The sequence below is a fragment of the Clupea harengus genome, chromosome 9 (assembly GCF_900700415.2).
Source record: "Clupea harengus chromosome 9, Ch_v2.0.2, whole genome shotgun sequence".
NCBI lineage: Eukaryota > Metazoa > Chordata > Actinopteri > Clupeiformes > Clupeidae > Clupea > Clupea harengus.
The window spans coordinates 27,349,798-27,372,649 of record NC_045160.1 but is presented as its reverse complement, the minus strand read 5'-3'; the positions used below and the strand labels follow the sequence as shown (position 1 = coordinate 27,372,649).

The 22,852-nt window shown below is 44.2% G+C and overlaps 3 protein-coding genes across 16 annotated transcripts in view; all 3 read left to right on the top strand.

The window, feature by feature from the left end:
- Positions 1 to 2,332, top strand: part of porb (P450 (cytochrome) oxidoreductase b) — a 37,602-nt gene extending 35,270 nt beyond the window's left edge. For all 4 annotated transcript variants that reach the window (XM_031574008.2, XM_031574010.2, XM_031574009.2 and 1 more), the window contains 3 exons: positions 808 to 953; positions 1,350 to 1,435; positions 2,146 to 2,332. In XM_031574008.2, the coding sequence (XP_031429868.1) occupies positions 808 to 953; positions 1,350 to 1,435; positions 2,146 to 2,290 (377 nt within the window). In that variant the 3' untranslated portion in view covers positions 2,291 to 2,332. The remainder of the gene's footprint in view (positions 1 to 807; positions 954 to 1,349; positions 1,436 to 2,145) is intronic.
- A 4,171-nt stretch (positions 2,333 to 6,503) lies between these two features.
- On the top strand, positions 6,504 to 15,184 carry taf15 (TAF15 RNA polymerase II, TATA box binding protein (TBP)-associated factor). 11 transcript variants are annotated; one of them, XM_031574024.2, is made up of 16 exons: positions 6,504 to 6,636; positions 7,190 to 7,223; positions 7,543 to 7,585; positions 7,669 to 7,735; positions 7,834 to 7,957; positions 8,620 to 8,816; positions 9,140 to 9,284; positions 10,737 to 10,771; positions 11,387 to 11,419; positions 11,563 to 11,675; positions 11,966 to 12,095; positions 12,669 to 12,791; positions 13,019 to 13,106; positions 13,867 to 13,949; positions 14,170 to 14,305; positions 14,649 to 15,184. In XM_031574024.2, the coding sequence occupies exons 1-16, from the start codon at positions 6,627 to 6,629 to the stop codon at positions 14,686 to 14,688; spliced, it is 1,401 nt and encodes a 466-aa protein (XP_031429884.1). In that variant the 5' UTR covers positions 6,504 to 6,626; the 3' UTR covers positions 14,689 to 15,184. The 11 variants fall into 11 exon arrangements, with proteins under 11 accessions (XP_031429884.1, XP_031429883.1, XP_031429882.1 ...); XM_031574023.2 differs by having other exon boundaries at positions 7,831 to 7,957; XM_031574022.2 differs by having other exon boundaries at positions 7,666 to 7,735.
- A 136-nt stretch (positions 15,185 to 15,320) lies between these two features.
- mmp28 (matrix metallopeptidase 28) lies at positions 15,321 to 22,116 on the top strand. Its single transcript, XM_031572921.2, has 3 exons — positions 15,321 to 15,732; positions 19,545 to 19,621; positions 21,708 to 22,116. Exons 1-3 carry the CDS (start codon positions 15,610 to 15,612, stop codon positions 22,033 to 22,035), a joined length of 528 nt encoding a protein of 175 aa, XP_031428781.2. The 5' UTR covers positions 15,321 to 15,609; the 3' UTR covers positions 22,036 to 22,116.
- Positions 22,117 to 22,852: the final 736 nt, after the last annotated feature.

Below are 22,852 nucleotides of genomic sequence, written 5' to 3'. Positions count from 1 at the left end.
CACCTCATACATACATACACATACACATACATACTCATATATATACACATACACACTCATATATACACATACACACACATATATACACATACACACACACATACTCACACATACTCACACACATACTCACACATACACTTACACATACTCATATATATACACATACACATACATACTCATACATACACATACTCACACATACTCATACTCGTGTATATATACACATACTCATACATGCACATAGGTTTATACAACATTTTACTGATTGTAGTTCTGGAAGCTGAAGTGGACTTGCCCCTAGTTGGGAGATTTTCATTTTTTTCTAAAATGTATACATAACTTTTATGAAATGATTACCAACAACTTGCAAAAAGAAAAGCCCAAGTTCTTTTCATACTCTTGGGTTTTACCACATACTCATCCTTTTGGGTTGTTGTTCTGATTGTTGTTCTGGAAGCAGGAGTGGACGGGTCCCTCGTTGGGAGATCTGTTCTACGTTTCCATATTTATGCAGGGCATTACATATTTTTCTAGAATGTATACATAACTTTATTAAATGATGATCAGCAACTTGTGAAAAGAGAAGCCCATCGCTTATTTTCATACAGTGCCCTCCACAATTATTGGCACTCTTAGTGAATGTGACCAAAACAGTTTATCCTCTCGGTCTTTCACTCAAAATATTCACAAAAATCTTACCTTTTCATTGAAGTAAAATGATTCATCACTCCACAGGAAAAGAGGTTGGTTGATTTAACGTCTGTGTGTGTGTGTGTGTGTGTGTGTGGTTGTGATGTCACTCCACAGGAAAAGAGGTTGGAGAGACGGTGCTGTACTACGGCTGCCGGCACAAGAACGAGGACTACCTGTACCAGGAGGAGCTGGAGGAGTTTGAGAAGATGGGGGTTCTGACCAAGCTCAACGTGGCCTACTCCAGAGACACGGCTGAAAAGGTACGACCAGTCTGCCTCGTCACCCTCCGGGTCAAAGGGCACCTCGGCTTCTGCTGACAGCGGCAGTCTCCATCGCTAGCCAATATTTCTTCGTCACCCTGTGTTTTGTCCCAGTCCCAACACTACACAAAGCTAATTTATGTACAAATAATAATAAAACTTTATTTATATAGCACCTTTCATGCAAAAGAATGCAGCTCAAAGTGCTGGACGTGTCAGCCATGTAAGCATCTGACTGAGAAAACTGACAAAAAGTCATTTGTATACCCTATTAATACCCCCACTAATACCCCCACAGTAATCAGTATGAGGGTTTTGACTTGTCCTTACGTTATTGCTGTACATGTAATCCCTCCCTGGTGTGTGTTTCTCCCTCTGTACTTGTGTCTACCTCAGGTGTATGTTCAGCACCTCTTGAAGAACAACAAAGAGGAGCTCTGGAACCAGGTTCACACCAACAGTGCACATATCTACATCTGTGGGTGAGTGGAAATAAGAATACTACCTTAATGCGTAGCTTATCCACACTCTTGACTAAAATGAGATTGGAGTAGTTACTAAATTAAAAATACTACCTTAATGCATAGCTTATCCACACTCTTGACTAAATGAGATTGGAGTAGTTACTAAATTAAAAATACTACCTTAATGCATAGCTTATCCACACTCTTGACTACATGAGATTGGAGTAGTTACTAAATTGGATTGTTAAGTCTGATTTAGTGGACTAAATTAGATTTGAGTAGAAGACGGGTATTGAGAAGGAAGTCCATATCAAAAGGGTTTGCAAACGCAGAAAAAACTTGGTTTGGCATGGATGTTCATATGGGTAATGTTGTGGAGTCCATGTAGATGTCTCTTTAGTCAGCCATGTAGATGTCTCTTTAGGCAGCCATGTAGATGTCAGTTTAGTCAGCCATGTAGATGTCAGTTTAGTCAGCCCTTTAGATGTCAGTTTAGTCAGCCATGTAGATGTCAGTTTAGTCATCCTTGTAGATGTCTCTTTAGGCAGCCATGTAGATGTCTCTTTAGTCAGCCCTGTAGATGTCAGTTTAGTCAGCCATGTATGAGACATGCCTCTGCTGGGCCTGGGCACATTGTGAGAGAGGAAGCTCTAGGAACATTCTCAATCTTGCACTCTTTTTCTTTCTTTCTGTTCATTTTTCTCTCTCTCTCCGTCTGGTTAACGCAGGGATGCTCGTAACATGGCGCGAGACGTCCAGGCAGCGTTCCACGAGATTGCTGAGGAGTTTGGAGGACTGACGCACACCCAGGCCACCGACTACGTGAAGAAGCTGATGACCAAGGGCCGCTACTCGCAGGATGTGTGGAGCTAAACGGCTCTCCTTCAGCAGCCTCCTCTCTCTCTCCTCCCCCTTTCTCTCCTCCTCTCTATTCTCTCTATTCTCTCTCTCATCTCCCGTGGAGCTAAACGACTCTCCCTTCAGCAGCCTCCTCTCTCTCTCCTCCCCCTTTCTCTCCTCCTCTCTATTCTCTCTATTCTCTCTCTCATCTCCAGTGGAGCTAAACGACTCTCCCTTCAGCAGCCTCCTCTCTCTCTCCTCCCCCTTTCTCTCCTCCTCTCTATTCTCTCTATTCTCTCTCTCATCTCCAGTGGAGCTAAACGACTCTCCCTTCAGCAGCCTCCTCTCTCTCTCCTCCCCCTTTCTCTCCTCCTCTCTATTCTCTCTATTCTCTCTCTCATCTCCCGTGGAGCTAAACGACTCTCCTTCAGCAGCTCCCCTCAGATCAGTAACATGTCCTCCACCTGACCGTAGAGGAGGCTGGACGCAGTCTCCCTTCTAGTTATTTTATTTTTGTCCTTTTTTTTGTTGTTGTTGTTGTTGTTTTGTTTTCTTTTTATATATTTCATGAGACCACATATGCACACCAAAAACAGTCTCTTTAGATTTGAAAGGTGAGCAGTGCTTTTGGGCAGACTTTATACACTCATTGTACATATGATGGTGAGTCGCAATGTGGTAAACGTGGGCCAAATCTCACTGCTACAGTGACGGGGAGCTTGAGGATTCATTATAGCATTATACGTGTAGAAACATTTTCTGTGCAAATAATTACCTTTTGTATCATCACTATTGCATAATCAACCCATGCAGCTTGTCAGGGAGTAACGAATGGAGCCATTGACATTATGCAGAGTTCCAGTGGCTGTACAATACATTTATTTTTTAATTATGTAGCCTAAATAGCGACAGCCACCAGATACTGTAAAGCAGGATCAGTTTAAGGCATAGGATGATCCATGATGTCTGGTGTCAGGCGGCGGTTCTGGCAGACATGAAGTCACTGTGCACACACCAGTTTATTTGTGACTCGTCTGTTTATGTCGGTGAAAGTGGATAACGGTGTCCGGAAGTGGAAGCCTTCACCTCGTGAAATACTTCCAGTTTGAATGCGAAAAATAAAAGTTCCACAGAAAAGCTTACATGATTCCCAGATCCATTACAGTTGATTGGAAAAACTGCCAGAAGGATGAGGATCTATTTACTTTTGGTAATGGTTTTGTCATATACTGTAATTACAAGCCTGTGAATTAATTTTATTCTGTTTTATATGTTTGTATGACTCTGTGTCTCTAAGTCTGATGCACATTTTGCCCAACATTTTAAACAGTGCACTTAAAGAAGTGGCCTGTTCTCCTGTTAGTTTCACTGACTGATGGATATCGGCTTGGGGGGTGTGTGTGTGTGTGTGTGTGTGTGTGTGTGTGTGTGTGTGTGTGTGTGTGTGTGTGTGTGTGTGTGTGTGTGTGTGTGTGTGTGTGTGTGTGTGTGTGTGTGTGTGTGTGTGTGTGTGTGTGTGTGTGTGTGTGTGTGTGGCTGGCTGAATGAAAGTATGTCCAGTGTTGACATTTCAGTGATTTTAAAAAGGGTAAGATGGGGGTGTGATGAAAGATATTAACTTTGTTCAGTGGGACCTCCTTTGTACCATTTTTCTTTTTCTTTGTTTTCTAACTAATTGTATCTTCTCTATTCAGTTCCCCACAGAATTATTGTAGGCAAAGTGAATTAGTGCCTTATTGTATAGCTTGCCTTCTTTTAACTTGTATCACACAGGTAAAACAAGAGTTAGGTACTGTTGCTGTTATTTTTCTGTCAGCACCATCCACTTTTATATGCAATTTTCCTATGTATTAATATGACTAAGGCATGTCTTTCTAAATTAATAAAACAGATTAAAACTTCTCACTGTGTCTTACTGTGATCTCCAAATGTCCCTGTGTGGCGTATACTATGATCTTCAACATGATGTTGAGTATTCCCTCTTGGGTGAGGTCGTCATGGTTTTAGGCCATGCCATTCTGATCAGTTACAGTTTTTCTCAATTGCTAAAACACTAAAACCCATTGGCTGAACAAAGTTCTCAGTTGCCTGAACTCATGTAGCTAATTGTGGAGTCTGTTGTCAATACCTTAAACTATTTCACATGGTAAAACACAATTTGCAGATCTCACTTAGACTTTTCAGCAAAACTCTAAACACATTCTCAGTCTCAAAACACATTATGCACTCTAATGCACATGTCATCCATACTGGTAAACACAAGTGGCCACAATCAAATACAAATAGAGAAAACATGTCATTGATTAAACACAACCACTCAAAATTGTATCAAAATGGTATCAAATGATGTGACACAACCAATATAAGCCAGTTTAGAGAGCAAACAGGTTGTTGAAGGTGGGAAGGAGAAAGTCTGAGAATCGATAGAAGAAACAATGTGAGGACGAGTGCGTATGCGAGGTGGGCGACGAGGAGGGAGAGTGCAAGAAAGAGGAAGAGGAGGACAAAGAGGAAGAGGAAGACAAAGGGTGGAAATATCTGATGAAATTAGAGGTTTCTTCCCCCGTTGCCTCAGGAGAGAAAATATTGCTTGTGATGTCGACGAAGTGCTCTGGCCTGACCCAGCCCAAAGACAAGAAGAAGCACATTGATGACATGTTGACTCCTTTGATTTTTGTCCCTTTTACTGTAGTAGTGTATACTGTAGTAGGCCTACAGTGCATTGTAGGCTGTATAATGTACAATAAACAAGTTGTATGGCCCTGAACATTGTGCTTTCTATTTGTTACAGTAACAGTACTGACTGCTCAATAGATTTTGACTGGTTGCAGGTTCATATCAACAAAGAACAAGATTGAGTTGTGAGATGCAGGGTACAGTACTATAGGGGTACAGGGAGGAGAAAGAACCAACAAAAATTAGAGCAAAGCAGAGTAGTAATTTCTGATACATTTTTAGCTACTATGAGAGAAGTTTTCGTTCATCAAAAGACAATGACGGATAAATATGAAATTTGTTTTGAGATTAAAAATGTACTTCTCCCTGAGAACTATATGTTTTGAACAATGTGGTTTTCTATTTTTTGGTGTATTGTTTACTGACTGCTTGAAAGTGTATATAATTTTGATCACTTTGTTTATGATTTGAGAGCAGTGTTTGATTTTGAGCACAGGTAAAACTGTTTTGAGGCGAAAGTTACATTTTGCAAGAGGATTCAGAGGTTTTGTAAATAGTGCTTGAAGATGAGGTTTGGTGTTTACAATTTCGAGAAAACGGGTGACTGTTTCAATAAATGTGTTATAGCAATCGTGAAAAACTGTTAAGTGTGTAGGCCTGGTTTGTATACTCCCTCCCCGCTCCGCTCGCACTTCCGATGCGATTAAGATGGCAGATGGTCGGCATTAGATGACCATAAATGACACGTTACTATGCAGCCATATTAGCCTTACCTTTCTGATGCTTCTTTAAAATAGATAGATAGATAGATGTATACTTTATTAATCCCGTGGGGAAATGCAGGTATCTTGCAGCTCACATAGTGACAATAAGTACAGACAATACGATACAAACGGACAATACGATACCAATGCAATACGGTTATGTACAGTGTAAGATGTATAGTGCAAAACCACCGTAAGGTGTACAGTGTAGTCACATATGTGCCTATGCAGAGTCTACACAGTGATGGCAAATAATAAACATCACTTTTCTCACACAGCTCATGAAAAGAGTTAACGTGCATTTCGTGTTACAAAAGGCTTAGCGTGCAGTTTCAGCAAGCACCAATTATGGCATATATGCAGTGATGGTAATCTCAAGGTTCCGATTAAGTGTTCTTTCTGATAGGAGCAAGCAGCAGTGTCCGCTGAAGTAATCTATTCAATTAATTAAGTTTTTCTCCAATGTTACTTCTTTAAAATAAACAGAATGACCCAGTAACCTAAATATCAAGTGGATAGTTCTTCTGCAGTGTCCTGAGGTGCCGTTAGCTCAGCTTGATTTGGGAGGGATCATGTGACGTTACATCTAAACAGGAAAATGGCGCAATGGAATATACTATTCGCCTGTAGAACAGGGGGCAGCGAGAAATTAAAATGATGACTTATAGCCGAATAAACTTTTTTTTACATGCTGTGTTAACACATACATGGATAGTTTATTTCATGTGACAATTTAATAATGTTCTTTCCCATTAGATCATATGCACATATTAGTCAAACGAAATAACACTCTATCCTACTTTGAAAATAGTCTTGGTACATACCAACTTGAGGTTAGAGTTGATAAGTGCCGCAGTGTGTCTGGATGTCGTTTGGTTTTTAAATAGTCGTAGCTGAAGGTGGGAAATTAGTTTTACATAGACGCAAAGATGGCATCAGGTAAGATTTGTTTGTTAGTGCAAAACCGATTGTATATACTTTATGGCTGGTACGTGCTTCAATTATTTAAAAGTGGTGGCGAGTAAAAAAAGCCTACCCTTAGCTTGCTAGCTAATGTTAGCATACTGAGTAGCGAGGCAGTTAGCAAATGCCTGCTAGCACTTTTTGTGTCGTACCTCTAATTGTTGCTTTTTCGTAAAGTAGATTTCGTATCGTAGTGACTCGAAATCTCTTCATACGGCGATTTGGTCACCATACGATGTAGGAATCGTTGTTTTTCGCTATTCAGGTCAAATGATTGTAACCCGGTTTTAACCGCCATTTTTGTTGGGCAGCGTGGTCTTGAAGCTAATGTGACCACATAGCGAGGAATACCAGCTAGCCTAACATTATCGTCTAGCCAGTTTGTATAAATGGCTGACAAGTTGTCGTGTGTAGCCTTAACATGATTATTGACCTAGTGGTAAGGTTTACCTTCACACATTTGGTGTGTTATTTACTTTGTTCCTTGATGGATTATTAATTGTGGCGTGATTTCCCACCTTACGTCTAGATTCGGGCTACGGGCAGCCTGGAGCTCAACAAAGGTAACGTTGCTAGCTTTATCCATTCTGACGTCCACGCTAGCAAGCTAGCTCGATAGCCTGTACACATTATAAGGCCAAGGGTTGCGTAGTCCATACGATCATAGACACTTTATTGTTGCAAACTGTACATTATGTATTCCCTAGCCATGATTGTTGTTGGTTAATGTCCCTGTTATGAAGATGAACTAGAAGGTTAAGTTTGCTTATTTACGTCCTGATTAACAGTGAAAAGCGTTACTAATCGGTCAGAATTTCCCTGGATGTAACGCTATATGTGGTGCGACTAATTAAAAGCTGTTGTGAAATTCTTGTCTCGCAGTTATGGCTCTTACGGAAGTCAAGGCTATCAACAGAGTGGACAGGTTGGTGTGGTTATCTGCGGATCCTCCCTTTACTTATGCTCCATTTTATTGCATGTAGTTTCACACTATTGTGTTTTCAGCAGGGCTATGGCCAAGGGAATGGAGCTGCCTCTTATGGTGGACAGAGCTATGCTGGTTATGGTCAGACCGGTGAGTATCTTGACTATTTCCTGAAGTGTAGTTGCAGGTGTTCCCACACTGTCTGGTGGTGTGTTAATTGGTATTTTTGTTTACCCTCTTTAAAGAAGGGTTTGGCCAACAGTCCCAGGGTTACTCCTCAGGAGGCTATGGGCAACAGCAGCCCCCTCCGCCACCACCACAGCAGCCAAGCTACGACTCCTACGGGCAACAGGGCACCGACCCCCCGGCCGGGTAAGTTGGCGTATATTCATCATTAAGGCACATGCATGCGTCGTACTCCTATGGAAGTAAGATTATGTTTCTCCAGTCAATTAGCAGACGCTTTTATCCAAAGCGACGTACAAGGGAGAGAACAATCACGCTACGAGCAATAGAAACCTAGTGTAACAATAAATACTATTTTACATAAGAAATAGGGAAAAAAAGTGCAGGAATGTAGCTGCTGTAAGTGCAAGTTAAGTACTACTAGAAGTGCAAGTTAGGAAGGGAGGTGCTCTCTGAGGAGTTAGGTCTTCAAGAGCTTCTTAAAGATAGAGGGACCTGCTCTGGTAGTGCTAGGCAGCTCGTTCAACCAATGTGGAACTACATAACAGCACAGAATGTGGTTGGGGTCTCCTCAGAGGGTCTATACTTCAGTGTTAAGGGAATTTTACACAAACCTTCCCACTGAGGCTATATTTTTAACCAGAGTTGGCGGGGGGGGGGGACAAACCCTTTTCAACTTGGACAAGACAAGATGGCGTGTAGGATAAGGGTGTAGACCATCTCATCGTTGCCCCCCACTGTTTAGTGTTATGGACTTAGACCTAAAATAAATGGCCAACTCAATCTTGCTGCAAGTCTTCATTCTTACCACATGCCTTGCTCACACAGTGCTCTCTTCCCCTCTGCAGGTTCAGTGACAAGTCCTCTTACGGGCAGCCGGCCAGTGGAGGCTATAGTCAACCGTCGGCCGGGGGGGCCTATGGCCAGCCGTCAGGAGGCAGCTACGGGCAACCGTCTGCCACCAGCTATGGTCAATCTGGAGCAGGAGCAGGCTATGGCCAACAGTCAGGTGGTTATGGCCAATCTCATGGAAGGAGGACCGAGGGTAAAGTGACCGCGTGTCTGTTCACTAGCAACAAGTAGCAGCTTCCTGCACACAGACATAGGCTCTTTACTCTCCACGGTTGTCTTCACTAAACTCTTTTCGTCAGACTGCGGTGCCAATAACTCTCTTATGCTACTGTTGCAGTCTAAGATCAGTTAGTGGTAGAAGCATGATGCCTCTGCTGATAGACCTTTTTGTGTTGTCTTCAGTGTGTGTTGTTACAGAAAACGTTTTTCCTGTGTTGGTTGCCGGCTAAGTGTGTGTGTGTGTGTTGCAGCTGTCTTGACTGTGTGTCATTGTTCTGGCATCTGTTGTCCTCACAGGTGAGAGCAGACGGTACGGGGACGACAGTGGTTCCGACCGCTCTGAAGGCTACCGGGGGAGGGGCCGTGGTGGCTACGATCGCGGCGGTTACGACCGCGGAGGCTACGACCGCGGCGGAAGAGGTGGCCCCCCTTCTGGTATGGGGTAAGTCACTGAGTGTGCTGCCCCCGAAGGTACAATCACATTTAGAGAGGGACCACATCCGCACATGTCCCATTCTGAACCCTCCTCCCCTCTCCAAAACCCTTCAGATCTGCCCCCTCCCCTCTCCCTCACATTCATGATCTGTCTCTCTTAAATATGTGTGCCCAGTCTCTGCCAAACTGGTAGCACAAATGTTACGGTAACATCTTGCAAAAAACCCTGTGGATTCACCCCCATTGAGTCCGACGCCATGCACTGTGGTAATGTTTTGACTGGTGCTCACCTGTTGGTCCTCGGAGGTCTGCCGGTCAGGAGATGGGGTGCCGCACCTCCTGTCCTGGTGGTGCAGGGCACTTCAGCGGTCCTTGAAAGGTATCCTGCCTGTGCGGTGACATTCCTGTCAGTAGCCAGTGCAGTGCAGTGCAGTGCCTGATTCTGTGTGAAGACCCTTGGAAAGCTATTTATGCAGATGCAGGACTAAACGTAATTATTCATGTTTTTAAATAGCCAGTCGCCCATCTCCAGTACCTGGAATTAGTCCGTCACCATAAGAACTGTGCACCTGTTCTTGTTTTCACCTGTTCATTGTCAAAGTCTAACGAGAAGATTGACTGCCGTGGGAGGAAGGAGGCAGGAAAAGCTTTTTTTTTTATGTTTATCTTAAATGTGCTGTTTTTCACCTGTCCAGCTAGATTGGTCTCTAAAGGTAATGATTGACCAGAGCCCGTTTTTCCGGTGCACAGTTTAGGAAGTCCAATTGGTTGTAAAGTTTTGACCTACTATATATGGCCTCCATGCCCCTGCCCCCTTTTCGATTTGTGGAAACCCCATGGACTGTGAAATCTGCCCTGAAGGTGTATTTGCTGTGGACTTGCAGCCTCGCCAGCCTAACCATTCAATGGGGACTAAGTGTTGTGTTCTTTTTTTCACATGGACTGGTATGCTTTTGTGTTAACATGGTCTACATTTTATACTACAGGTATCAAAGTGAGTGAAATTAAACTCGGACCTCAGTCATTGGAGCTCATATAAGCACTCAATGGAAGAAAAAAAAATATATATATATATTCTCAATGTACTCATGTGAAGGAGTGCCACACTGGTTAACATTTAAACTCCATAATTCTATGGTAGCCCAGAGGGGACACTGCTAAAGCTTTGGGACCGCACACTCAAATCACACACCAATCTGAAACTGGATCAATCAAGTCATTTGCAAAAAAAAAACCCGGCTTGTAGATTTCAAGTCAAATTTGGCCCAGTTACTTCAAATTTGCTACACATTTTCTCCTGTTTGTCTATTGGCCCCCAAGTTAAGTTAAACAGGGAGACCTCCCTACCATATGAGTTGACCATGGCAGGGCATCCTAGAGATGTGACTGTAGTGGGAGCTTTGGGCTCCCGGTTTGCAACAAAAGGAAAGCCATCATATCTTCAATTTTTCCTCTGCAGAGGTGGTGACCGTGGTGGCTTCAAAAATTACGGTGGTAAGTGATGAGCATCAGAACCGTCTCAATGGGGGAGGAAGGAGTGAGAGGAGGAGGAGGAGGAGGAGAGGAGAAAAAAAGAAAAGAGAAAACAAAAAGGGGGGTGGGAAGAAGCTTACCTTACAAAGATCAAACTCTTGAGCCACCATTTTTTGCCTGTGCATACCCCAGGAACTTCAACCTGTTTATACTTTCTGAAATGAGGTTTTCCTCTGGTGAACGCTCATCTGGTAAAAGCTTATCTGTATATAACGTAATTAAACTTACACTTGCATGGAGGGTGTGGGTGTGGTAAAGGCCAGACTATGGATGAGCGTCGGCGGCCTGTGGTGGGGAGGAAACTTGCCTTAGACAGAGAGTACTTGTGGTTGTTTTCGTTGCTTAACTCAAAACCCTGTGCTTTGGTGCTGCAAGGTGTTGCCAATCACTCGAAGGTTATGCAAACACTGGTGGATAGCTTTATATTGTCAGTATTATGCCAGTCAATTGTAAAGAGACAGAAAGAAACCTGTTATCTGTAGGGGAAAAAGAAATACATTTTTAGTCCAAGTGTTGGTTTTTGAGAGGCGTGTCTAACAGCGGCTCCTCCCCTTTTCCTCTTTTGCTGTTTTTCAGGACCCCGAGACTACGGCCAACGGGAAGACTCTGGTGAGTGTGTGTGTGTGCCAGACCCAAGTCTGCTTTTAGTTTAGCTTGGCCTGCTCTGCAGTGGGGCGGCCTTGAAGTCAGCCATGCTTGCTTTTATGAGGTCCCGTGTTTCTCAGCTGAGATGGTTTCTGGTCGTTTTCTAGGTGGAGACAACTCGGACAACTCTGACAACAACACCATCTTTGTTCAAGGCCTGGGAGAAGACGTCACCGTTCAGGAAGTGGCCGACTACTTCAAGCAGATAGGCATCATCAAGGCAAGCCACTTGCTGCTCTTCGTCGCCAGCTCTTCTGTTGGCGCCTCTCAAATGTTCCTTTTATTCCTTTTTGCAGGTCCCATTTTCCTAAGTGACTTAAAATACAGTGTTTGATATGTTGGGTATTGTGATTGTCTGACCTTGGTGTTGGCACCGTGCTCTACTAGTTCCGCTAAAGGAACAGGTGGTTCCTCCATTATGACCTACCGTCTACTGCCGCCACCGCCACCAGCAGTAGACGTATTGTCGATGTATTTGTTTGTGTACTAAGAGTTTTGTTTCTGGAGCAGTTGAATAAGAAGACGGGCCAGCCTATGATCAACCTCTACACAGACAAGGCCACAGGAAAGCTGAAAGGAGAAGCCACCGTCTCTTATGAAGACCCACCCTCTGCCAAAGCTGCCATTGACTGGTTTGACGGTAGGCACACCTTCACATTGCCACATAAAGCCTGGACCTCAGCCTATCAGCTGCCTGCATTGAGTCCAAGGGCCCCCCCCGTTGAGTCATGCAGAAGCACTCGCTATTAATAACCACACTGGCCCCCATGCACATCATTTCACCATCTTCAGTGTGAAGGCAAGTCGTCAGCCCACTGTGGTCCTGTTGTCTTTGCCATTTCATTAGAGGCAATGCTGTCTCAGGTGTAGCTGCTCTTAGCATTGCCTTTAATGAGTTAGCAAAGAGAAGCTACACCTGGCTACAGGTGCATTGCATTGAGTTAGCAGAGAGCAGCTACACCTGAGACAGCATTGCCTTTAATGAGTTAGCAGTCTCAGGTGTAGCTGCTCTCTGCTAACTCAATGCAATGCACCTGTAGCCAGGTGTAGCTTCTCTTTGCTAACTCATTAGCGGCAATGCTGTCTCAGGTGTAGCTTCTCTTTGCTAACTCATTAGCGGCAATGCTGTCTCAGGTGTAGCTGCTCTCTGCTAATATTCTGCGGGTATTTCATTATGTCTGATGTGTGCAACACTTCCTTTTGCCTTCAACAGGAAAGGAGTTCCAAGGTAAAGCCATCAAGGTCTCGTTTGCCACCCGAAGGGCAGAATTTGCATCTGGCCGAGGAGCTGCGGTGGGTGGCGGCGGCGCCGGTGGAGGTGGCAGGGGACGTGGAGGTACGTCATGTGTACCCTTTTCCACTTCTGGGTCTGCGCTTGTCTGTTTTGAACACAGCCCTGGTGTGCGGCTACGTTCTTGGAACTGACACGAGCCCGCAGTGTTTATTCCAGACTAGACCTTTGAATGACTGACTGTTCATAGCCAGTTTGATATAACACCTGATCGTTATGAGCCAGTTTGACCGAACACCTGATCATTTGTTGTCTCTGTCTCTCCTGTGCAGGGTTCAGAGGTCGCGGTGGCTTCGGTGGTGGCGGCGGCGGCGGACCCAGCTTTGACGTGAAAGGTGGAGACTGGCCCTGTCCCAACAGGTAGGGGGCGCTGTTTTCATAGAAATGTAGATGGCCCCCACGGAATGCTGCTCCCTGTGAATTGGTGTGGTGATTCAGGCTGCTGCATCCCCTGGGCTGTTCTGTTACCACGGCGATCACTTCACTGTGAAGAGCTGTTCAGTGATGGATGTGTGAGCTCTCTGAGAGGTTTCCCGTCTCATCACTCTTCATGCGGGGGTTTGGCAAATGGGATGAAAGGGTCATTTACCTTTTCTGGTACCAGTAGACTACCGCTGCTCGATTTATGGGACTGTACATCGAGAGGTTTTGTTGTGTTAGTAGTTGGCTGACATGAGCTCCAAGGCTTTTTAGTTAAATGTTACTTTTCAGCAGCTGTGGGCTGGTCTCAGTGGGTCTTGGGTCAAAGACGATAACAAATAACAAAGATACATTATAGTTTTTGGTGCATAAATGTAAAATGACATTAACATTATTGAAATGACATATTATTTAGATCGATTTCCAATGGCCATGTTTTAGTTAAAGCTATCAAATGACAGATTGCATTTGTATTGGTAGGCTAAATTACCTGTCCAGCAGAAAACTTTGCGTCACTCTGAAAACATTTGTCCCTCAGCGATTTCCGTCTGGGAAAGGAAGCTTTTATGCCGTCTTGCTTCTCCTTGTGCTGAATGATGAGCTCACTTTAGTTATTTATATTTAGTTACTTTCTTACTATAAATTAGGTATTTATTTGGTAAATTAGCGTGCTCATTCTTTGCTCTTTCTCTCCACTCAGCTCCTGCGGCAACATGAACTTCGCTCGTCGTCAGGAGTGCAACAAGTGTGGCGCACCCAAGCCTGGAGACAGCTACGGAGGAGGTACGTTTGGAGCTGCGGCTTCCCTCATGACCTCGCTCATGGTCTCTCGCCCTCTCTTCTCTTCCTCTCTCTCCAATGATGCGAAAACTCTTGATTCTGATAATGATGAATGGGGGTGAAGTAGTGAAGAAGAAACCAAAGTATCCTCAGACAATAGACATGTACATGTACGCATGATGGTGGAATTCATCAGAATAATGGTTTGTGTCTCCTTCCCCAGACCGAGGAGGTGGCGGTGGCAGGGGAGGCTACGGCGGTGATCGTGGCGGAGGCTTCAGGGGCCGCGGCGGTGGCGGTGGCTTCCGGGGCGGAGACCGTGGAGATCGCGGCGGTGGCGGCTACAAAATGGGAGGAAGGTGGGTAACCCTATGGATGGATGGATGGCTGTCTGTCTAATGAGTGACCTTGATGTTTGTGGGTGTTTCCTGCCAGCTGGGCGCCTTGGGTGCGGAGGCTTTAAAGGCCCACTCGTGTAACGATGATGCAAGTAAACATCTTTGTTTACATTCTGTGACGGGAGCCATTCAATATAAATACACCAGTCGAATATCTACTTGCAGAGATGCTTAGTGATGGAGGCTCTGCTTGTGCTTATAAAGTCTCTCGTACTCCTGTCATACTCCCGTCAACCTGAGCTATCTCTCGTTCTCTTTTCTCATCAACCTGAGCCATCTCTCATGATCTCTCCTCTTTTCCCAGGGGAGAGCACAGGGAAGACAGAAGAGACCGGCCATACTAAAGATTCTCCCAGAACACCTCTCCAGTGGTCTGGGGTCGTCGCCAGGGTGAACGAGGAAGGGGTCATGGGTTGGCAGGGAGGGCAGGGGGGGTGGGGTGGGGGGTCACGTCCACGTCTGCGGTTTGCATACCTTTCATTGCCAGCGCGTCCTATTGATGAACTGTTCCTGTGCGGTCCTGCGGAAGAAGTGTCGATGTTTGTCTACTGTGAGGGGGTCTGCTGGGGGGTGCCTGGGGTAAGGTGAAGGGAGGGGCATGGCCAGAGGTTATTTTTGTTACTTTGAATTATTGTTTTTTTTTTTTCTTTCCCCTCCCCTATTTCCCCTGATTGTAGTAGGTTTTGACATTTTTGAGCTTGACATAGACTTGTACCAGACTTCATATCATTGTTTTGTAAGATTAAACTGATCTGTTTTACTTTACTTTTTTTTTTTTTTTTTTTGTTCCTTTTTTGTTTTTCTTTTTTCAAATGATATTAAACACCATTCTGATCTTAACCTGTTGTATTTGTTGCTTCTCTGTGTACACAAACTTGTTTTAAAGACAATAAGCGGGCCATATAAGGGATAGCATTACTTAAACTGAGGACTAATGATATTACTATAATATCTGAAAAAAACTGCAAGTTGTCAGTTTTGCCTGGTTGCTTGGAAGATGCTGTTCCCTTGTGAGGACTTATGAGGAGGAACTTGGGACTGACGCCTTTGCGTCGGGGAGGCGCTACTGCTCTTCCCGGAGCATAAATCCAGGGGAATGCTGAAACCGCGCATTCGAACCTGCTATGGGCAGCGCGCATGAGGAAGCGCCACCGTAGGAACACGAACCTTCCACCGTAGAGTTACTTGGCTGGTCTTGGGGAATGCCATTCTTTTTGCGTGTTGGGCACATGGTAGTGTTTTGATGGTGTCGCAAACTCCGTACGATGATCGCCGTTTCCTCACCGTACAGTGTTGCGTTGCGCCTGTATATACAGGCGCTCCTGTGCGTTGCATGCCGTTCGTCACCGGTGTCCACGGAGCGGCAAGCAGGACAAGCTGATGCCCAGGTAGGTTTTTTCATCAAGTAGCTGAACTCGGTCAACTATCAGATGAATTTAAGTCAGTATTCTGTGTCAACTGGGAATGTATTTAGAACTTCATGTAGCTAATTTGACTTTCTCCCGACGTGTTTTTTGTTTCGTCGACTAGGCTTCTGTCCATTAAAATTACGCGCGGTCTGTTGAAGGGTGGATTTAACCTATGCCTGCTAATTGAATCACCGTTTTGCCTTGAGGAGCATGTACGCCCACCGTAACCGCAAATTGGTTTTAATAACAGGTGGAGAGCATATGGATTTAAATGTGGCTTTTGACTATTTAAAAAAAAATGTTATATTGTGGTTTAAAGCGGAGCACTTTTTTCTGAACATTTTGATTGTGATTAGCTAAACAGCTTTTAAAAACACTGGATTGTTGAGATTCATTTACATTTTGTAATAAGTGATTCTCTGTTTTGAGCACTTTCAAGAAATTAGGAAATTGTTAACCGGTTAAAGCTTACTTTTGATTTCCTCGCATGGCGTGTCTTCCAGAAAAATAACTTGCATTGCTTCCGTTCTTTACTACTGCCCACACTAATTTGAGGGAAGTGTTTTTGACATCAGATGGGAATAGTGGCAGTAGCCTACTCTACACAGATTCATTCTCAAACATTAGGTATAGCTTAGTGGGCCATTCTTGGCCCAAGGGGCCAGTTTATTACATCCGATTGCTTGACTGTGGGCTATGGAAAGACATATTTGCTATAAGTGCTCCCGTCTGCGATGTTTTGTGCTGTGCACCCCCCCCCCCGCTGATATCAGCCCTCCTGGCCTCATCCCACTCTTCTCCTGGAGGCATCCATGATAAATCGTTTGGCTTTTTTGTGTGAGGTTTTTCAAAAAGAACTGAAAAGACCCGTTAGAGATTGACACTGGGCTTTGTGGTGGTGTAAAACTAGTATTGTCCTGTTCTGCCTCTAGTTAGACTGGGAGTGTCTGTGTGCCCCTCATGTGGTCGGGAAAGTCAGCTGGAGAAGCTGGCATAGCTGGGAAACAGGGGCACAGTATGCTTATATTTCAGATGTGGTAAAAAATTGTGCATTACACCCAACAACCCTTAAAATAGAAAACGAAATAATTGAAGTTGCAGTTACCCACAAAAATGTGTGGTGTCTTTCCTTCTCATATTGTTTACCATATGCGTGTGTAACTGATAGGCTTACTCTTGCGTCTCACTAACACACCAGCTGCAGCCTAATTGGTTCATATTAGAAAAATCTCAGTACTGAAACAGCAACCTTTTGTGGCTTTCAGCAAGAACGTTTTTATAAATTAGAATGTTATTTTTATATAATCCATAGAGGAAATATTTAAATGCCTAACATTTATTCTCCCAACAGTTCATAGTTCTCTCAGTGTTGACTTAAAAAGCTTCACTAGTCTGTTGGTTGGCTGAGGCTGGCAAAAACATTTCTCTATTTCTCTCTTTCTGGCAATCTCTTCTTCATGTTCTTGCAGTGGGCTGTTATCCTTATCAATGTTTTCAGTCAGGTTTTGTGTTGCTTTGTTTCAGCCTTACCCTTGTCGTCTCAGAGAGAACCTCACAAGGTTTGAGATATCCAAGTATGTTCAAATGTATATGAATTTAACATATTCATTTTTGGTCTAGAATTGATTCTTATGTCATGGTCAGTAGTTCAATTCAATTTTATTTATATTTTTTATAGATAAAGTATATAGTAGTCTGATCATGGTTTCATTGCCCTCCGAAGTACAGCCCATAGCTGTATAATTTGACTAGTCCCATTGTTACCTCCTGCCTGGGCATTCCCAGATCACCAGGATTGATGATGGTATGTTATCTTAGGGCATCAGGGCCAGAATTTAGGCCTTTAGGTATTGGCTGGTGGCAAATGCATAGCAATGTGTCTTCAAGTACAAAGCTAAGCACTTTAGAGTGTTCTCTTTCTTTTTCTTCTTCTTCTTCTTCTTCTGCTCTTTCTGCTGCTGTTTGTCCTGCTGTTTGCCTTTGAGCGTCTGTCTTCTTTCACTGCTCTCTCTTATTCTATAATTCTGTCTGTTTCTTTGGCCTCCTCATTCATTTCAGGTTTGGTTATTAATCTCAGGTTATGTTCTCTTCTATCTCGTGCATTCATGTTTATCAGGTTTATTTGGCCATTTAAGTGCAGTTGGTCTAATTGGCACCAACCTGTTTATTGACTTGCTATTAGTTACAGTTGTACTTATTCATTTGGGTTTTTACATTATATTCAGTTTGACTGATACTTGTACCATTAAAGCTTACACGGTTCAGTCATTTACCATCCATATCACTTCTTGTGTGCCATGATGACACTGCATTAATTAAGATATAACAATTGGCTTGCAGCTTGGTCATTTTGTAGGTAATTTAATAATTCAATGGAGTCAGATTCATTGTATTTACCACTCTGATGCTTTCTACTGTCCCATAACGTTCAGGCATGTATACACCTCCCAGCCTGGTGTTTCCCATCGTTGGTGACATGTTGGCTCCCTTTCCACTTGGTAGTGGAAAACAAAGTTGATTTATGAGGTGTGTTTTGTGTTGGTGCGTGCCATGCTGAGAAGACCTGCTGCCAAGTTATCATTAGTGTAGGGATTGCCAGTCAAACATATTCCACACTGAATTCTTCAGGATCTTGATTTAAATCAGTTGGAATACCCTTCTTTGATGTTACACTAAACATATATCTGAGCTAAACAACCGATTCTGCTTTGGCAGTGTACCGGAGAATTTAGAGAATCTGCCTGAGCATTTCTCTTCTACATCTGATCTTTATTGAGCGCATGCCTGTGTAAAGCCCATGAATGCGCTGACTTACGGGCTTCTATAATGCCTGGAACATGAACCATATTGGGCTCTAACGTGTTCCAGCTGTGACATGTACGGGTTCTAATTTCCTGCGCATATCACTGCGTATCTGTAATCATCCTGGACCCTGCGGCTCGTTCTTTCAGCGCAATGACTTCTGGGAATTATACCCTCCACCCGGGGTCTTCCCTGGCACTGATGGGTGGTCTGGAATCTTCTGGAATCTTCTGGAAAACTCTGGTCACCCCGCAGTGTAAGGAGCAAAGGTTTACATGCCTACCTGAGCGCGGGGGAAACTAAAGATGCCTAATTACAGGTATAGAAGTGATGAGGGGAAATGTTTTGAGGTGTGTAGAACATACCGGAGTGGAGTTCAAATGTGCTGGTGACATGCACTCAGTTTGAGGGAGCTTGTGTTTAAGGTTGTCGTACTCCTTGCATCTCAGCCTATGGGATTTCACATGTTCTGTAATATTTTTCCAACCCATGAGGAAAAACCAAGTACAATATTTCCTTTAACCTCAACACAACGACAGAACACCGTCACTAGCTACGAAACATAAAAATGAGAGATTTATTTCAACAAATGTTCATTTCAAAAGGTCTTTTTAAACCTTCCAGATCCTCTCTTAAGCTCTGTTTACAGATCCACAGTGAGGTCAACATCTGTGTGTAGAGACGGTGCGCAGTGTAAGTTCAGGAGAAAGCATTCGTCTTCCCCGTAGGTACACACTGCCAAGAGATGTATACAGCGTCGCAGCTCCAGCTGTGACAAACTGTGGCGTGACTGAGTGTGTCTGTCTTGCAGGGCTCCAGCTCAAGCTGTGACGAACTGTGACGTAACTGAGTGTCTCTGTCTTGCAGGGCCTCAGCTCAAACTGTGACAAACTGTGTCGAACTGTGACGTAACTGAATGCCTCTGTCTTGCGGGGCTTCAGCTCAAACTGTGACAAACTGTGACGTGACTGAGTGCCTCTGTCTTGCAGGGTTTCCTGGAGAAGTATGGCTACCTGCACCAGGAGGAACACAGACACAACGCAGCAGAGCTCCAGTCAGCCGTCCAGTAATAAGATCAACAATTATTACTCTACATTGCACCATGCCATACCATACCATACTATACTCTACCATAGTATGCTATACCATTCTATAGTAAACCCTATTATACCATACTGTAGTGAACTATACTATAGTATATACAACTATATTCAACTATACTATAATCTGATCTACTAAACAATACTATACTACACCACACTATACCACATCATATCATACCATACTACACCATGACATACCATACTATACTACACCACAGCACACCCCACCACACTACAACTTACAAGAATAGAACATAGTGAAACCATAGTGAAGTGAAGTGGGAGTTTCCCAATGTAACCGACACATTGACAGTGAAAGGCTCTGCCCTGCACGAGAGAAGGTCTAATGATCTACTCTCTAACTATCCACACTATCTAACTATCCACACTATCTAACTGACTGACAGACTGAATTAAGATGTGTAGCTGTTGCTGCGTGGTTGAGTACGTCTCTGAACTTGTTTTAGTGAGTGGGAGCATATGTTCTGTTCATTTCCCAATCCAAACTGTCATCCCGCCCTGGAATTCAAATTCACCGGCCATGAATCCTCCTGGAAGTGTCTCCCCTTGGATGCGCTTGCAGGAGTTCGGTCTTCATCGTTTTATGGAAGACGGGGACTAATCAGCGTGAGGGAGCTGATCCCACATCTGTGTGTGTTCCCACTCTAAAGCAGCTTGCACACTGCCCCAACAAACGCCAACATTCTCCAACTAACGGCAACATTCTAAAGTTGGCAGTTGTTGGCAGTAGTTGGTACCTGTCTTTAGAATGTCCAGTAAACCAACTGCCAGCTCCACACTGCTCAGACAGTAACAGACGTAAGCCTCTACGCGTGAACCCCATTACACAGCTACACAAAGCACTGGGTTACATCCAACGCACACTGCAACAAGAAGGACAGTTATGCAACTGCGGGGTTAAACAGTAAAGCACGGGCCTGATTTCAACACCCAGTTGGGATTTATTATCTTATTTGTATGGGATAAACACTTGAACATAAGTCATAAGTGTTTTTAAGCCATGTCCTAAATGATTTGTGTTCTTACTATCCGCTGGTGGGTGTGTCTGTGGGTTTCTCACAGGCCTCCATACACAGTGTGACCCAGCTCTGGGGTTCCTCTGAGACAGGCAGCCAATCAGGCGTATCAGTGGGTGTATTTAGCTTGGCCGGTGGAGCTGTAATCTAATGACCATTATTTACGCTGGAATTTACACTTATCTAGATGTGCGCTGGCTGGCTGGTTGGCTGGCTGGTTGGCTGGCTGCTCGGGGCCGGATCCAGGGCCATTAGGCTGAGTCAGCTGGCCAAGGAGTCTCCACACTTATCAGGAGGGGAGGCCCGGCTGCCCCTGTGGCCAAGATGGCTGGCACCTCTCTTTTCTCGTTCGCTTCCTCTCAATCTTCATTTTTCCGCTCTCATTCCCCCTCCGTCTCCTTCTCGCGATTCTCGTCTCTCTCATTCCCTCTCTCTCTCTCACTCTTTTAGCGTTTGATGTTCAATGCTAGGACAGTGAAAATAAACAGACCCAGTTGATTGGTTAAAGTAATGGTTGAAACAATGAGGAAATGGGGCTGTGTCTGTTTTCTCAATCTGTCTCTGAATTACTCTCTGACCGTCTCACCTCTCCTCACGTCACTCACGTCACTCACGTCACTCACATCACATCCACTACTCAATTTAGGTCCAACTTGTGAGCAAGGTTTAAGAAAAAGAACATGACATCTTTTGCCTTGTTTTGAGGGACTGTGATGGGGGAGTCTGTTCCATACTGACTCTCAGACACCGTTGCCAAGCGCTCACTCACGTTGCCAAGCGCTCACTCACGTTGCCAAGCACTCACTCATTGTCTGCATTCTTCATGGTTAGTATGCAGTATGCAGTATAAGTATGCAGTATGCGATATGCAGTATTAGTATGCAATAATTATACAGACTATAACAGAAATGGCGGCAGCGTGAGAGTGCAAACATGCAAAGGTTTAAAACTAGACATGGTACACACAGAGGGGTTGAGTGGCAGTAGAAACAAGCTTCATGTCTCTCACCAGGGAGTTCCAGTGGCTGGCCCACCTGCCAGTCACCGGCCATCTGGACAGCGTCACCCTGGGGAAGATGGCGGCGCCGCGGTGCGGGGTGAAGGATGGCGGGAGTCATCGAGCCTGGGGGAAGAGGGTCAATGCCGTCTTCACTGGAGGCAGCAGCGCCAGCGGTGGGCAGCGCCCACGCAAGAAGAGATACACCCAGACAGGTCAGTGGGCATGTGTGAAAACTGTACCAGACAGCTTTGTGGTTCGAGTGATTCCGTGTGGATGGTATGATCACAGGATGCTTTCACTGTCAGTGTTTCTACTGATGAAACTAGGGCTGAACGATTAATTGCATTTGCGATTTTATCGCGATATGATAGAACGCGATTTTCTAACCGCAACGTTCGCGATTAAAAAACGTGGTTTTTTTTTTAAAGATGGTACATTTTGCACACAGTGTTTAAAAAAAAAAAAAAAAGTGCATGCCTAGTGTTTATACTTAAAATTACTTTTTTAAAATTACTTAAATGCACAGTGGCAAAGCCACCGATTTGTTGTTCTTGTTTCTGTAATGAGCAGTTAAATAAAAATGTAAAATGTGGGAAAGAATATTTTACACTAAATGTATCTAATATTGTGTTGGTCATATTTAAATCATTCATTACGTTTTGTTGGGGAAAAAAAGAGGATAAAAAAAAAAATCGCATATCGAATCGCAATCGCAATATTTTGGTAAAAAATCGCAATTAGATTATTTTCCCAAATCGTTCAGCCCTAGATGAAACTCTACATGACCTAGAAGCATGCTTTGGTGATTCATTGCCAGTTTGCCTCTCTCACTGTCAACAAGTCATCAATCTGCCTCAAAGACCCCGATGAGGACTGAGTAAAGGAATTCATTTAAATGTTTTTTGTGTCAGCTATTGGGAACGGGAAACATTCCAATTCTTTTCAGGCATTTTTTTTCCCCCCAGTCGTTGGGGACGTGCAGTCTGGGTGTGTCGTACGTCATAAAACATAATTACTGACCATACCGGTCAGTATATTATGTATAATTACTGACCATACCGGCCGGGCCCGAGGACGGCTCCCTGTGGAACTCCTCCCCACCGCAGGTGGAGGCATGCGTCAGGTAATTCCTACCTGCTGTGCATCTCCACCTGACC

Excerpts from the sequence above, each read along its gene's own strand:
- mmp28 (XM_031572921.2), top strand. The coding sequence starts at position 15,610 with ATGATCGCCGTTTCCTCACCGTACAGTGTTGCGTTGCGCCTGTATATA. Across the intron at positions 15,733-19,544 it reads CAGGACAAGCTGATGCCCAG|GGTTTCCTGGAGAAGTATGG; the intron begins GTAGGTTTTTTC and ends TCTGTCTTGCAG. Across the intron at positions 19,622-21,707 it reads GAGCTCCAGTCAGCCGTCCA|GGAGTTCCAGTGGCTGGCCC; the intron begins GTAATAAGATCA and ends GTCTCTCACCAG.
- taf15 (XM_031574021.2), top strand. Across the intron at positions 7,224-7,542 it reads CAGCCTGGAGCTCAACAAAG|TTATGGCTCTTACGGAAGTC; the intron begins GTAACGTTGCTA and ends CTTGTCTCGCAG. Across the intron at positions 12,096-12,668 it reads TGCCATTGACTGGTTTGACG|GAAAGGAGTTCCAAGGTAAA; the intron begins GTAGGCACACCT and ends TGCCTTCAACAG.